Raw genomic sequence first — 16,149 nt, forward strand, 5'->3', positions numbered from 1 at the left:
CACCCCCTCCCACCCTACATGCTCTTGACCACTTCTTCCCGAAGGGGAGGAGTACTACCTTGTAGCGTATGCTGGCTGCACTTCATGAGGGTTGCGACGGTCGGACCAGAAAAACAGCAGTCTATCAAACCTGGGTTCAATGTCGGCAAACTGGGCCTTGCCTTCCGGGAAAATTCGAAGTATACCTCCACTTACCTAGGAAAAGGGCCAAATGTGTAAGCGTGAGTGACCAAGAATGCTACAAAATTAAATTTAGGGGGGGAAATACCAATTCAGGATATTCGAAGTCTTAAATCAATTATTCACAAACGTATCTCGGTTAACGAGGTGGGAAGGTGAGCCGAGATTTCAAGTACATGCGCCAATCAATACAAGGAAACGTTCGTTCCTTCTTTTAGAGAATTTTGTAAATACTTGATGAGACAGATGTATGTGATCTGAACTCAAAAGTCTTAAAATGACACTTGAAAGCCTGAAAAAGTAGTAAGCATTTCTTATTTATGTATGGTGATGACCTGCTTAACCTACTCTTAAAAATGTATCCATATCTAGTCATGTTGACTAAATTACTACAAATGGTTTAAGTATGTCAAAGAACTAGCTCTTTGCCCTTGCCAAATCTAATGCCTCTTATTTAAGGAACTCACTAAATCAGTAGCAAGTGTCATTTATCATCAGCGCTGCAGTCATTATTAGAAACTGTAGCTCTCCCTCCCCAGACTGGGCCTGACACATCGATGACTCCCTGCCTATACAACTGGACTCCCTTCACAAAGGATCATTACTATTTACCCCAGCAAAGATCCTTCTCTGTTTGGACCAGATGGACTCACCTATTCATTCCAATACTGACTGGATGTCTATTGTTCTGGGCCCTGTCCTGGGCCCTGGGTGCAGAGTAGGAAATAATTCAGACAGATGTGGTCCTTGTGGTAATTATAATCTGGGTGGGGGGGAGTAAAGCGAGGTAAACCCGACCCAAGTGAGTAGCTCTTCACCCTTGGAAAACTCAACTCCTAACAGGTAGACTCTTAAACTGAAAGGCACATTGATACTTGATCAAGACACCGTGGAGGCTGGGCCTATTCCTCGGTTCCACTACAGCCAGAGAAGCTGTTTACAGGCTCACTGTCAAGTAAGGTAGATTCAAGCTACCCGGTTCCCTTGCCTTCCTTCCTCAGGTTCCAGCATTGTTCCGAGCGACTGCCAAAGCACTCATGCAGACATCTTTTAAAGGAGCTCTAGACTGTGACCGAGAACATGCCTCTTTTCTCTCCCCCTGCCCTCCGCCCTTTCACTGGAGTCACCGGGAATACCACAGGCCATCTACTGAAAATGTTCAGAAACATGTAGTTGAAGCTACCAGTCTTCCTCTGGGAAACTTTCCCTGATCCCTGAATTAGGCGGGCTCCCACGTGCTCCCACAGCAGTCTGTCCTGCACTTGGCAGCGCCAACTGTAATCGTCCGTCTACTGATCTGTACCCTCCACTCCAGCCCAAGCTCTGGGAGGGATAGTTCTATTCCCGCTGTTTCCAGCACCCAGAACAACTTCTGCCACAGTGTACATATTCAGTGCAATCTTGCAGTGAAAGTTTTCAGTTTTACATATAAAAATACTGAAGATTTTTTTCTGCTTATACGCTAATTTAAAAACAACGTATTAATGACCTTGGACAGGTCATATAAAAATTAAAAGATCAGCCTAGAAAGAACCTAGATTCTAACAAAATGTAAAATTTAAGAGTTGATCAAACATATTCCTAGTTTTCTAGATACTCACAAAATCGGGAAAAAAATTTAAATTCTAACCAAATTTATAGCAATTTGTTTTGTGCGTTGGGCTCAAGGTGAATTACCAAATTTATGTCTCTATTTCAAACTTTAAAAGCTATAACAAAAACCCATGTTTGTTGACATAATGCCTCAAAATATACTTAGCAGTAAAACTTACCTCTACTTTGAACTTGGAGTAGGACAGAGGAAATTCTTTTTTTCTTCCCAGAAAAGTAACATTTTTTAAACTACTTGTCACACTTCTATAATACTTTCTATTCTTGCATTTGTTTTGTTACTTGCTCTTTTTTTTTAATTCTAAACTTTATTCATTTTATTGAGGTATAGTTGATTTACAATATTGTGTTAGTTTTAGATGTACAGCAGAGTGATTCGGTTATACACATGTGTGCATATCTATATTCTTTCTTAAAAATTCTTGCCGATTATAGTTTATTACAAGATATCGGATACGGTTCCCTGTGCTATATAGTAAATCCTTGTTTCCCTATTCTATATACAGCAGTGTGCGCCTGTTAATCCCATGCTCCCAATTTATCCCTCCCCCCTTCCCCTTTGGTAACCATAAGTTTGTTTTCTATGTCTGAGTCTGTTTCTATTTTGTAAATAAGTTCATTTGTAATATTCTTTAGATTCTACATGTAAGTGATACCATATAATATTTGTCTTTCTCTGTCTGACTTACTTCACTTAGCATGATAATCTCTAGGTCCATCCATGTGGCTGCCAATGGCATTATTTTGTTCTTTTTTGTACCTGAGTAGTATTCCATTGTCTATATGTACTGCATCTTCTTTATCCACTCCTCTGTTGATAGACCCTTAGGTTGCTTCCATGCCTTGGCTATTGTAAGTAGTGCCGCTATGAACACTGGGGTGCATGTATCTTTTTGAATTACAGCTTTCGTCTTTTCCAGATACCTGCCCAGGAGTGGGATTGCTGGATCATATGGTAACTCTTTTTAATTTTTTAAGGAACCTCCATACTGTTCTCCATAGTGGCTGCACCAATTTACATTCCCACCAACAGTGCAAGAGGGTTCCCTTTTCTCCACACCCTCTCCAGCATTTATTATTTGTAGACTTTATGATGATGGCCATTCTGACCGTTCTGTGAGGTGTTACCTCATTGTACTTTTGACTTGCATTTCTCTGATAATTAGTAATGTTGAGCATCTTTTCCTGTGTCTGTTGGCCATCTGCATGTCTTCTTTGGAGAAATGTCTACTTAGTTCTTCTGCCATTTTCTGGTTGGGTTGTTTGTTTGTTTTGTTATTGAATTGTATGAGCTGTTTGTACATTCTGGAAATTAAGCCTTTGTCGGTCGCACTGTTTGCAAATATTTTCTCCCAGCGCACAGGCTGTCTTTTCTTTTTGTTTATGGTTTCCCTTGCTGTGCAAAAGCTTTTAAGTTTGATTAGGTCCCATTTGTTTATTTTTGCTTTTGTTTCTATTGCCTTGGGAGACCGACCTAAGAAAAACATTGGTACGATTTATGTCGGAGGATGTTTTGCCTGTGTTCTCTTCTTGGAGTTTTATGCTGTCATGTCTTATATTTAAGTCTTTAAGCCATTTTGAGTCTATTTTTGCGCATGGTGTGAAGGTGTGTTCTAACTTCACTGATTTACACGCGGCTGTCCAACTTTCCCAGCACCACGTGCTAAAGAGACTGTCTTTTCTCCACTGCATATTCTTGCCTGCTCTGTCAAAGATTAACTGACCGTAGATGTGTGGGTTTGTTTCTGGGCTCTCTATTCTGTTTCACCAATCCATATGTCTGTTTCTGTGCCAACACCACGCTCTTTTGAGTACACTAGCTTTGGAGTATAATCTGAAGTCTGGGAGGGCTGTGCCTCCAGCTTTGTTCTTTTCCCTCAGGATCACTTTGGCAATTCTGGTTTTTTTGTGATTCTATATGAATTTTAGGATGATCTGTTCTAGTTATGTGAAAAATGTCATGGCTAATCTGATGGGGATTTCATTAAATCTGTAGACTGCTTTGGGTTATATGGCCATATTTTAACTATATTAATTCTTCCAATCCAAAAGCATGGAATATCTTCCCTTTTCCTTGCATCACCTTTGATTTCCTTTATCAGTGTCTTATAGTTCTCAGCATATAAGTCCTTTACCTCCTTGGTTAGATTTATTCCTAGATATATTCTTTTTATGATGTGATTTTAAACAGAATATTTTTTACTTTCTCTTTCTGGTATTTCATTGTTAGTGTAAGGAAATGCAACAGATTTTTGTATATTAATCTTGTATCCTGCTACCTTGCTGAATTCATTTATCAGTTCTAACAGTTTCTGTGTGGAATCTTTAGGGTTTTCTACACAGAGTATCAAGGACAGAGGAAATTCCTTAAATCAGTATATGATATGGAAAGATGACTGGATCACCGTGAGCATACTCTAAGTTTTAGGATTTGCTTTTAGAACAGGACTAAGTTTTTGTACATTTAAGACCTCGTGATTTCCATTTATGTGTGTATGCATGTGGTGGAAGAAGGTGTTTTAAAGGTTATTTGATTTTTTTTAAATTACCTTGGCTACACAAGTGTGTTCACTCTCTGAAAATCCACTGGGCTATACATTATGTTCACTTTTCTATTTAAATATTTTGCTTCATTACATGTAAGTAAAAAGAGATTTTTTACAAAAATCAACCAAAAATTAGTTTATACAACCTCCAGTGCAGTAACACATGACACACTTCTAAAGTTTAAATCATTTAAACTTAAGTGAAACTCAGGCTGATGTTAAGGGAATAAATATTTGCAACATGAGAAACTGGATATGCTGCACATTCTAACTGGTTTTACAGGATTTTTCAGTACCGATAAACTAGCTTTTCATAATCCGGGGACAAAGAAATCCTGCCTCCAATATCCCACAGCCCAGTGCCAGACAACACCTCTGCAACAATGCAAAGCACGAAATGCAGGCGCTAAAGAGCAAATAACTCTTCATAATCGTAATACATAATCTCCCGCAAAAGTCATGATAAAACGAACACTCTCAGAAGTGTTTTTATAGAAACTACTAGAAGGGATATTATTTTAATAAAAGATACTTTTGTTAAAGTTAGATTTTGGATATGAATGTTTCAACATCCGAAATGAAAGAATCTACTTTCTGAGCTCTATTAGGATCTGTTTCATGTTAACGAAGATCCACTCCTAATACCTGCGTGAAACATACCTAAGGAGAAATGTTTAACTGTCCCACGTTTTAAAGACAGTCTCACCTATGAGGAGTATGAATCTTAACACTACTTGTGAGGAAAAAATACCTGTAAGAAAAAAAAAATGCTCAATGAGGTGGCATACCTTGGCATCCCAGTCTTTATTAAGATAATATATACATGTCACACATCTTCCATCTCCATTTGGATTATCGACATGACGTACATAACCCGTTCCGTTGCCTGGATAACAAGCAACCATGGCCTGTAATAATAATAAATAATAATAATAATAATAAAATTTAAAGTCCACGTATGAATAAAAAGGGAAAACAGCTTACAGCAAAGATCTCTGATTTCGGGCTACTCTGACTTAAGCTTAAATTCTTTCTCTAATAAAAATCATGTTTGTAAATAGAAGAGGTAAAAATCTTCTATGTTGACATTAAGAAAAAACACAGGGTAGGCGGCTGAACAATGCAAAGTGTGGTGAATTCTGCCTCACAGTGATGGGAAAAGCTGATGTGGAAGGATCGGAAAGCCTGCAGGACCCTCTTTCGTGATCCGTCACTCATGCCGATAATCAAGATCAGGTGGGCTTTGTCCTGCTCCATGGGAGATGGCCACCCTCCCTGAGCTCGCCACAGAACACCTGCGTTACCGTCCGACAGTCACACACATCCTCTGATACCATCTCTGAGCGGTACCAATTTGGATAGGCACAATTTAGAAGATCAACTCCAAACACTAACTCATTTAATGTCAGTGATTTTTTAAAAAAGGCTAAATGACAAATTAGCATGTGACGAACCCCTCTTCAAATCAGAAAGTCATTTTTTCACTCAGATTTTAACAAGATGTAGTTCAGAAGACTATTGGGTTTAAGTATGAAGGCGTAAGAGAGGCCCAAAATAAAAAGCACCAAATAACTTGCATGTCCTAGAAATGTAGTGCATTATAATGAAGTGAAATCAGTAAGGGTAATTTTTTTAAAATCTCAGGAATTACGAAGAAAACAAAAACAAAGATGCTCAAGATTACCAGTTATTCTTGAAATTCTTTATTTCTCTAATTTCTCCACGTGTTAAAGTTAATGGGTAAGTATTAATGTCAATGAATTAGTATAGTCATCAAACAGTAATTAAATTACATCATTATTTAAGATAAATGGCAAATGCTAATTTTTAAAATTCCTAAGTGAACAAATAACTCTGTTCTATCTCTGAGGGACTAGAAAGCATTTTAAACCTGAATGCTTAAAAAAAAAAAAAATCACATTTTCATAGACACCTGGACCTACTGCTCTTTATAAGAAGAATTTTTGGTGAAGATTACTTATGTCTCTATTTTTCGTAATTCTAGACAGACTTTAAACCCCTCTTCTTGTGACCTGAGGTTGTAATAAGAGGGAGAATGACATGTTTCTTGCATTTAATAATGCTCAATAAAAGATAAACCCAATTTCCTTGTCATAAGCTGCAAAGGAAAGGCATATGTAGCAGACCTTGAACATTAACTATAAAAAGGTACTAATTTAATAATGCAACTAATCCATATATGATTAATCGAGACAATTATGGTAAATTACTTGATACATTCTTATCAAGAAAAAAGAAGGAAAAAAAAAGAAAAGAGAAGAAATATCAACCTGAACTCTTCCCTAAGGAGTTCTCATCTCAAGAAAGTTTACTCAGGCCTCCCTCTGACTATCTGGTTTTTAACCTCAGCATTTCTCGTGTAAGAACAAACGGAAAAATCCTTCTTCTATCATCCACCCCACCCCACCCCACCCCACCCCTCCATTTAACAAACACCTCTTGAGCACCTACTATGTACATGAAAGGGCCTGGGGCTAAAATGATGAACAAAGTCTCTTGCTTTCATTTATTATGGAACTCAGCATAGTGGGGTAAATAATCAACAAACATACATATATAACGTGATGTTAGGTAGCGATGATTTTCTTCATATCTTATGAAAAGATAACACATTATTGACTGGGGGATTTTTGCAGAAACTAACGTCTGTGGCGTTAATACATCTCCGGTCAATAATGTGTTAAGTTGAAGGATACAGAAAATGACAGAACGATACTCTGACCACTCTGAGGATCTAACACTGAGCAGAGATGAAAGGAAGGGAGTGGCGAGTCGCGTGTCCGTGTGCGGGGTGAGCACGTCCGGCAGAGGGCCCACGGGCACGGAGGCAGCAGTGGCGTGGCAGGCGGAGGGCAGCAGCAGGACAGCTGCAGGAAAAGGAGCGAGGGCAGAGGATGGTCGGAGGGGGTCCAGCAGGCCATGGTGAGGACTCTGGATACTGCTCTAAAAGTGACAGGAGGCCAATGGAGGACACGTCTGATTAATGTGTGAAGGTGGTCAGTTTAGACTCTGTATGAATAAAAAATAACAACTGCAATACCCTCAACGTCACCCACTACCTAACATTCACTGGACGTTTACTATTTGCCAAGCGGTACTCTAAGTAATTTACGTATAATAACTTATCTGACACAACTGTATGAGGTAACTAGTACCGTCCTCCTCCTCGTCATTTACCTGTTAAGGAAACTGAGGCCCAGAAAGGTTAATTCATGTTCTTAATGACACACGACAGCTGACCCAGGTATGAATGCAGGCAGTCTGGTTTAAGAACCCGTGTAACTGACCACTGTACTAGACTGTGGTGTGTGTGCTGGGGGACTGGGGGTGGATAGTGAAAAAAGAAGACTGCTAATTGGCTACTGCAGTTTGTTTCTAGGAGAAAAACAAAAAAGAAGCTGACCAGGGTGGCAAGGTGGGATGTATTCTGAAGGCAGAAAAGCAACATGATGTGCTCAGGGACCGGAAGCGGAGAGTAGGGAAGAGACAAGGATGACTGCAGGTTTCGTTTCAGCCTGTGTAACTGAATGAATGGAGCTAACTATTTACCAAGACGGAAACACTAGGTGAAAGAGTGGTTTTAGTAACATGTACAGGGTAGGAAAGGAGTTTCTCAGCAACAGTCACAATGAGCCAGACATCCCAGAGTGGAACAGAATTGAAGACACCAGGATTATGCCTCAAGATGGGACCTGTTTGTGTCAGTCACTTCTACTCCGCTTTCCTTAGGGTTACTGGAGGTACCTGGGGGTGGCCCCCGGTGGCGGGGGGTCCAGTGAAATGAGAAGAGGCCAAACATTTGTTTGATCTTGCCCCAGCCTTCAACTAAGGGCAGCATTTATCTGTGTCCTTTGAATTCCAAGTGAGACTTTTGGAAAAAATAAAAGATGCAATAAAAGCTTTAAACAATTGTATTAATTAAATTTTGTAATCCCTGATATAGCTCACTCACGCCCACCTAAATGTCTTATCTGAGGTGCCATTACCACTTTAGCCTGGCCTGCTGTTCCCTAGATCCCTTTAGCTCTGCTCTGGTGGCAGGGACGCTACCAAATGTAGAGAAAGCAAGGAAGGAGAAGGGGATCAGTGATACACAGGGCCTGCATTTTATCTGCCAGCTTGACCTGTCAATACCAGCCGCAGGAAAGGCAGTAGTACGTTAGGACAACTGTAAAAGGATAAAATGCAAACCACCAGCGTAACCCAGCGAACTAGACGGCCTATCAATAATTACAGCTAACTGCGGGTGGCTATAAAATAAGAGTGATGTGTGAAGGAGAAGGAAGCAAGGCGACCCTGACCCCAGAGCACAGACAAGCCGTTCCGTGCCTATAACTAGAGACTCTAAGAGGAAAAGGGAGAGCCAAGCATACCCAGAAAGAGCAGATCGCCACGGAAAAACCTGAGACCCGAAAGAGCCACACTCCTAGAGGTTCTGGGGAAAGATAAATTTTGTAGGAAACATGCAAAGATTTGGAAGGGTCATAAATTCATTCAAGTATCCGTGTGGCCTAAAAATGACACAGTGAAACGGCACTTAGCAATTCATGTGTGTCCTGAGACTCCTCCCCACTTGGATTCTAGAAAACATAAAAAGGTATTTCTATAACGTCTCATGAAATCTGGAAGCTGTTATCTTTAAAGTAAGTATTCATATTTAAATAAAGTTATCCTTAGCTATGGTTTGGATTATCAAAATTTAAAGTTCCTTAAATGTAACATAGTGCTTCCAGGTTTGAAATATTTACACTTTACGTCTTAACTGGTAATTTTGTTTTCCTGGTATATATATATATTTTTTAATTTTTTAAAAAATTTATTTATTCATTTTTGGCTGCGTTGGGTCTTCGCTGTGATGCCTGGGCTTCTCACTGCGGTGGCTTCTCTTGTTGCGGAGCACAGGCTCTAGGCACGCGGGCTTCAGTAGCTGTGGCTCATGGGCTCTAGAGCGCAGGCTCAGTAGTTGTGGCGCTCGGGGTTAGGTGCTCCACAGCATGTGGGATCTTCCCGGACCAGGGACCGAACCCGTGTCCCCTGCACTGGCAGGCGGATTCTTAACCACTGCGCCACCAGGGAAGCCCCTTCCTGGTATATTTTACCTGTATTTGTGTAAAAAAGACTCTTGATATTTTGCTGCTCTTGTTTTGTTTGTTTTTAATATGCAGATTCTTATTCACAATACTTTTAATAAATTCAATTTATTTTCTCTTAATCTCTTGATAAAGCAACTAATAACAACTCATTTGACACCTGATTTCACCTGCTTGAGCATGTTATTAGTCTAGAAGTCATTAGCAGTATCAAAAAATATTTATGGAATACCTACCATATCACACTACAAAAAGGGTCAGTGTGATATCTGTCTGAAAGGACTTAACTGGAAAGAAAGAAAACACCAGGCACTTACAAATCAACAGATAAAACTGAGTAGTGCAAATAATAAACAGGAAAATAATTCCGAAAAAAAGGAATTATTCATGTGGGACAAAATAAAGGGACAAGGCTCTGAGCTACACATGATCCCAGCTTATCTTTAAAGGACAGATGTGATTTGGAAAGGTGAAGGGATAAAAAGCAAACAGTATAAGCATGGCAAATATAGGAAACAGCTGAGGGGACAGTGGGGTATTTTTATAACGGTCTGCTCTGTCACTTAATTACTTAAGTAGTAAAGTTAATTTGGTAAAAGGAGGATGAAAGTTTGAAAATTCAGCGAGGGAAGAAGGACACGAAAGGTCAGCAGCAGTGAGCCACTGTGGTCCTTGGGTGGCGATGGCCACAGCAAATGCTTTTAAGAAGGCAGCTTCCGTATTCTGGGATTTATATGAAAGATTAATGTAAGATAACGCACATTGCTATGGTCTGAATGTTTGTGTCCCTTCCTAAATTCACATGTTGAAATTCTAACCCCCAAAGACTTAGGAGGTGGGACTTTTGGGAGGTGCTGAGGTCACAAAGGGGAAGCCCTCATGAATGCAACAGTGCTCTTACAAAGGGGCTCTGGAGGTAACCCTGCCCCTTCCACCATGTGAGGACACAACCAGAAGTCGCCGGCTACGAACCAGTAAAGGGCCCTCACCAGACAGTGACCCGCATGGTCGCCTTGATTTCGGACTTTCCAGTCCCTAGGGCTGTGAGCAATACATTTCTGTGTTAATAAGCTACCCAGTCTGTGGTATTTTGTTATAGCAGCCCACAGGGAGTAAGACACACCTATGAAGGATAAAACTGTTCCAAGAGATTTACACTGTATGTACTGGTCCTAAGGATAAGGAAAGGCATTAAAGTCTACGAAGAAAAACTGAAGTATCTCTATCCCTAGAGATTTGTTGGGGATTTTGGAGCGATACTCCCTGGTCATCCTTCTGTCCTTTCTGAGGAGCAGCAGACACGACCTCACACTCCTATAAGGGTTGGGCTGGAAGACAGTGGAAGAGTCTAGACATTAGCCTGAAAAAGAAACAATGCAATTGCCTACTATATCATTCTGAGGTACATTCCTAATCTGACATCTCTTTGAGACACCAAGTTGAAATATTTCAGTTTCCCATTAGGAAAAGTCTATTTAAACATAAGCAAAACAATTAAATACTATTTTTTTCCTTTTTGATATGAAAATATACACGATTGAGGACGTTCTTAAGATAAGAAACACCATAAATTTGTTTTTTACTCTAAGAATAAAAGGAAGGAAGAGGTTTGCGATACCTCTTTGGAATCTGAAGACATTTATTTCTGGCACTGGAAGCCTTGTATTCAATATGAAGTTGAACCAGGAAACTTTTTTCCTTTTTCCTTTTTGAACTGAATTGTTTTAAAACATTGATTCAAAGGTAAGAAAAGTAAAACTTTACGGCTATCAAAGTACTATATTTACCCTGAATGGGGGGAGAAGCTTTACTATCTGAAAATGTATTCTATTAAACTATATCGCCCCAGGGTCGCCAGCCCTCTGCCCTTTGTAGATGTTGACAGTTAACATTCAGTAAGCACTTACCTTGAGCCAGGCAAGGATTACCGTCTCACCGTGTCTTCACAGGTTTATGAGGTTAGGTACAATTAATGTATCCATTTTGGAGATCAGAAAACTGAACTATAATGAGAACAGAAAGCCTGCCAAAGGCCCCAGAGACCCTGAGGGGCCCAGAGGGAAAACCGGCGGCTCTGCAGCCTCCCCAGTTCCTGGCTCCAGTGGGGTCCTGTTTGGCCTGACCGCCCACCTGACACAGCGATACGCACGTGCGTAAGGCTCGGTCCTCCCACGTCCAGATGTGCTGCAGAAGGTTTCCTCCAGCCCAGCAGTTACAGCTTTTAAGTCTCTTCCTCCTTCATTCCCAAAGCACACGCACCCACCACTATTCACTACCTCTGGGGTCCACAAAATCTAGCTCAAATACGGGGAAAACAGGTCATCAAGAGAACTAGACTAACAGCAAGTTGGTATTTACTATAAGAATAATCTAGTTTTTAAAACTGCAGATTTCAATTACACCTGCTTAGTTAATCTCGTTTCCTAAAAGAGACAATTAAAAACTTCATAAAGTTATGAATTTGGTTCACTGCATTAATTAGCATGTTAATAGGGGTAATGAGGAAGGGCAATCCACAGGCATTTAAAATTTTAAGTCTCTTGACTTATTTGCTAAACTTTAATGTTATAAATAACATATCTCACCATAAATAAACTTAGACTTTGCGTTTGGGGAGGTGAATTTTTCAAATCTATATCATGGAAAAAATAAAACTAGCACAGAGAAAAAGGATAATAGCAATAAGAACCAGGGCAGTCTCTCTTGGTACAAGCCTCTAGTCCACACAGGGCAATAAACACCATTCAGAAGATCAGTACTGGATAAAACTCACTCAACTAATTCCAGGTAGAAAGAGAAGATTGTAAAAGGAGGTACCGAGACAGTATTAGGACAGATCATGGCAGACTTTAGGGAAGAGGAGGGCACTTCAATTCACAGAGTGAATTAACTAAGGGAAGGTTTAAATGAGAAAATAAAGAACATTACTCAGATTTGCTGAAGCCCAGGGTTCATGAGAAGGGGGAAGAAAACGGAAAAGGTAAGATGGGCCAGACTCAGGAATAAGGGACCTTTATACTACAGGTAGAGGGAAGCCATCATTTTGGGGCAAGGCAGCAACATGATCAGAGGACTGTGCTTCAGAAACATGACAAGTAGAATATAGGGTGGATTTGGGAAAGGGGGCAGGAAGAAAAACGACACTGAGGAGACCAGTCAGATCACAACTGCAACAGACAAAGAAAAGCAAGGAGAGCCTGACAGAGAGGAGGGGGCTGGTGAAGGGTGGGGAAAGAGGGAGCAGGACAAAGGATCAACAGCATGGGGAGGGGTAGAGACTGAGGAAAGTGAGAGGCCTTAGTATGTGCTCTCACCGATAGAGCAAGGGACAGGCTGGAATCAAAGACAGTTTAAGAGAGTTTGTGCCTGGTTGAGATGAACAGACCACTACTGGAAGTAGGAAATATGGGTTTGGGAAAGATGAGTTCCTTTTTGTGGACATACTGAGTCTGCCATGCTGCTAGGCCATCTGGGTGGAGATGTTCAAAAGGCAGTTGGGAATGCGAGTCTGGAACGCCAAAAAGAGGTCGTGGCTGGAGATGCGGGTTAGGCGCCATCTTCACAGGGGACAGGGGAAGCGACGCGGCTGCCACGGAGTGCCACGGAAGGAAGAGCGTGTAGGGAGAAGAGAAGGGACAGAGGACACGTTCTTATGGAATAAGCTCATTTAGAGTAAGAACTCATTAAGCTTTGTTGCTGTCCTCATCACAGGAAAATGGTTCGATAACTAGCCAAAGGTTGACCAACTGCAAATGAATTTTGACTAATTATTTCACTTATTCTTTTTTGACTAACTGTAAATGATTAAAGATATATTATAAAACAGGACATATAAGGGCATTTATGTTGTTTCCTTCAAACGTGTTTAAAAACTTTTTGTTATTATAAACAGTACTGTGATTGAGAACAGTTTTGGAGCTCTATTCACTGTAAACATTCTCAATAACTCCCTAAAATCAAATTCCTGGAAGTGAAAATATAAATCTTTAAAAACTTTTATTGCCGAAATATCCTTCAGAATCCTATACTTTGTATGAGTACATATATATTCCCACCCATTTGCCAACCCCGGCTGTTAAGTTTCATTCTTTTAAAATAGGTAAAAACTTACATTATTAATGCTTTAATCACATCTCAATTTATGAGTAAACGTTTTTCACATTTTTACTTGCTATTTAATTCTTCTGTTGACTGCTTACTCACATCCTTTATTCACTTTCCTATTGGGTCACTCATCATTTCTCTACTGATATTTGAGAGCTCTTTATTAATCTTCTATCATATAATACAAGAACAATTTCAACATTTTTACTATGCTCCTATAGAATATTTTAATACAAGCTAGTTATAATTTGTGTAGTAAGGCAGAGTATAAACATATTACTAATATAAGTTTTAAAAAGTCCAAGAGACTCTTCTCTCCAATACTCACAGGAATGAAAAATGCAGAAAAAAAAAAAAAGGAAACATAATCAATAGTATTGCTCCAAATTACTCCTCAAATGGCCCAACAATGATGGACTGTTTAATCCAACACCAGACACACTACTTTCCTTATTGGGCCCTAATTCTAGCCCCAAAGAAAAAAAACTTCAATATACATTTAAAAATCAACCTGCTTAAGAGCAATGTCCCAACAGGCAGTGTAATCTAGAGATATATAATGATGCCTTACTGCACTCCTTTTCCCTTTTAGCAAGGAATTGATAAAGTCCTACTGTACATATCAGGGATCGGTCTGGGGAGGCAGTTCATATTTGAGCCGCCTGGCTCTGCTGTCAGAGGAGACCTATAATGTGTTAGCCTCGGCCGCAATCTCACCAGCTCTGCACAGCCCTTCCTCAGGTCCCTAAGCTGGGCTCTGTTTATGGCAGTCACCTGCAGCACCCCAAGATGAAACCTGAGGAGGACAGAGCAGCCTCTCTGCACAAGGAGGTGGGGATCCCGGGCAGGCCTCAGCTGGGTCTCCAGGAGCGACACGACTGCACTGCGTTCCAGCCCGTGCAAGGCGGTGCACAGGTAAGACACGGTCTCTGACAGCTATGGCAAACCTGTTTTATTATTGATAGAATTCTCCGGCAGAGTTTGCAATTTAGCGTTCACACAAACAAACAAACAAAACCCCCAGCTGCTTAACCTTACAAACGTTCACTTCGGCACCTCGCTAGGCCTGGGGATACAGAGACCAAAGTTCAACACCTGCTTCCTGAAATTCCAGAGTCAGGAAGAGAGGTGTGATTTAAACTATTTAAATTACTTCAGCACAGAGAGTGCTTATTTGTTTTAACGGACTGGAGGGCTTGGATTAGAGGGTCCTGATATTCATCCTGGATTGTCAGTTAACATTTGCAAAGCCACTCCCGGATAGAGACAGTCATTGGTCAATGCTGAAAGCTTCTAATCAGAAACCTCAGGTAAGCCCAGGATCCTCCTCCCTCTTCAAATCCGGAGAGTTTGGTGATTAGCACAATAGATATTAGAAATGACTACAGTATTAGAAAAGAGTGGTGAGTAAGCTATGTGGTTTGGCTAGATGTCAAACAGGGACCACTGCTCTTACATGAGCACGTACATAGAAGTCTAGTGAACCAACCCAGTGGCCTATACTCTTTGGGATGGTACCCTAGGCCTTAAGGTTCCCGCTGGTTCTGCGATTAGTCCCCTCTAAGGGAATTCTGTTGTCTGATCTCATCTAGGTTAAAATGAATACTAAAACCATATTAGCACTTCTGCCTGGAATAAACCTTTCATAAAAGGTGCTTGTCAGAGTTTCTAAATGAATGGAGAGTAGAGATTCCATCCAGTTTAGAAAACAGTCTCTAAGACTATCTGTGTGTGTGTGTGGCAGAGCTCAGGCTGAGTTTTGTTTTCATAGTAACGTGCCATGTGGAAGCTCAGTTTTGGGGGAGCAGATCAACAGTACTCACTTACCTGTAGCTGCAAACGTAAGCAGCGTCTCTCAGAAAGAGCCTAACACCTAAACAACTGAATTGGCTCAGGTGGGTCGTAACAGGGAGACAGTCACACAAAGGCATCCGGGACGGCGTACTGAACAAAACAGAGCCTTACACAAGGCATCCAGACAGCAAAGATGATCCATGCGCTCATGGGAATGGGGCGGCAGAAAATACTGTATGGAGAAAGTGACAAATGAGCAGAATTTTGAAGGATAAAAACAGAACTTTTCCAGAGTAGGGGGAGATTCTGAGTAGAGGAAACACAATATTTGGAAAAGGCGGCACCCTGAGAGGGCCACAAACAGGCGAGCACCGCTGGAACATGAAGTGGCGGATGGCAGAAAGGCTCTCAACGACTTGCTCAGGAGTTTGTTTTACAAGCCAGTGAAGCCAAATGTGTTCAGTAAGAACCATTTGGTCTACTTCTTAAAATATGGTTCCAAACGCCATACTTGAAATCTTGATTTAGTAAGCATGGGATGAGGCCTACGATCTCAGAATTTTAAACAAGCACTCAAGAGGATTCTGATTATCAAAGGGCCAAATGTCAAATCATGGTAGCAAAAGAATCATATTTCAACTTCCCAAGCATCACTCAGGCTACTCATAGGGGATGGAGTGGAGGACCTGGGATTAGAGGTTACTGACATGCACGCGAGAGACGCGAGCCCGGATGAAGGGCCACAGGACTGGTGAGGACAGGAAAACTGAGGCAAAATTAAGACTGTGAAACAGACAGGATTT

General features: G+C 40.8%; 1 protein-coding gene across 1 annotated transcript in view; it reads right to left on the bottom strand.

Annotated features, from left to right (window-relative positions):
* The window catches only part of EGLN1 (egl-9 family hypoxia inducible factor 1), a 56,903-nt gene that overhangs the window by 6,196 nt on the left and 34,558 nt on the right, over nt 1-16,149 (bottom strand). The window contains exons 2-3 of the mRNA XM_024765599.1: nt 5,126-5,245; nt 59-195 (exon numbers count right to left, since the gene is read on the bottom strand). Of these exons, the coding sequence (XP_024621367.1) occupies nt 59-195; nt 5,126-5,245 (257 nt within the window). The remainder of the gene's footprint in view (nt 1-58; nt 196-5,125; nt 5,246-16,149) is intronic.

The sequence above is a fragment of the Neophocaena asiaeorientalis genome, unplaced genomic scaffold (genome assembly GCF_003031525.2).
Source record: "Neophocaena asiaeorientalis asiaeorientalis breed wild unplaced genomic scaffold, Neophocaena_asiaeorientalis_V1.1 scaffold369, whole genome shotgun sequence".
Classification (NCBI taxonomy): Eukaryota; Metazoa; Chordata; class Mammalia; order Artiodactyla; family Phocoenidae; genus Neophocaena; species Neophocaena asiaeorientalis.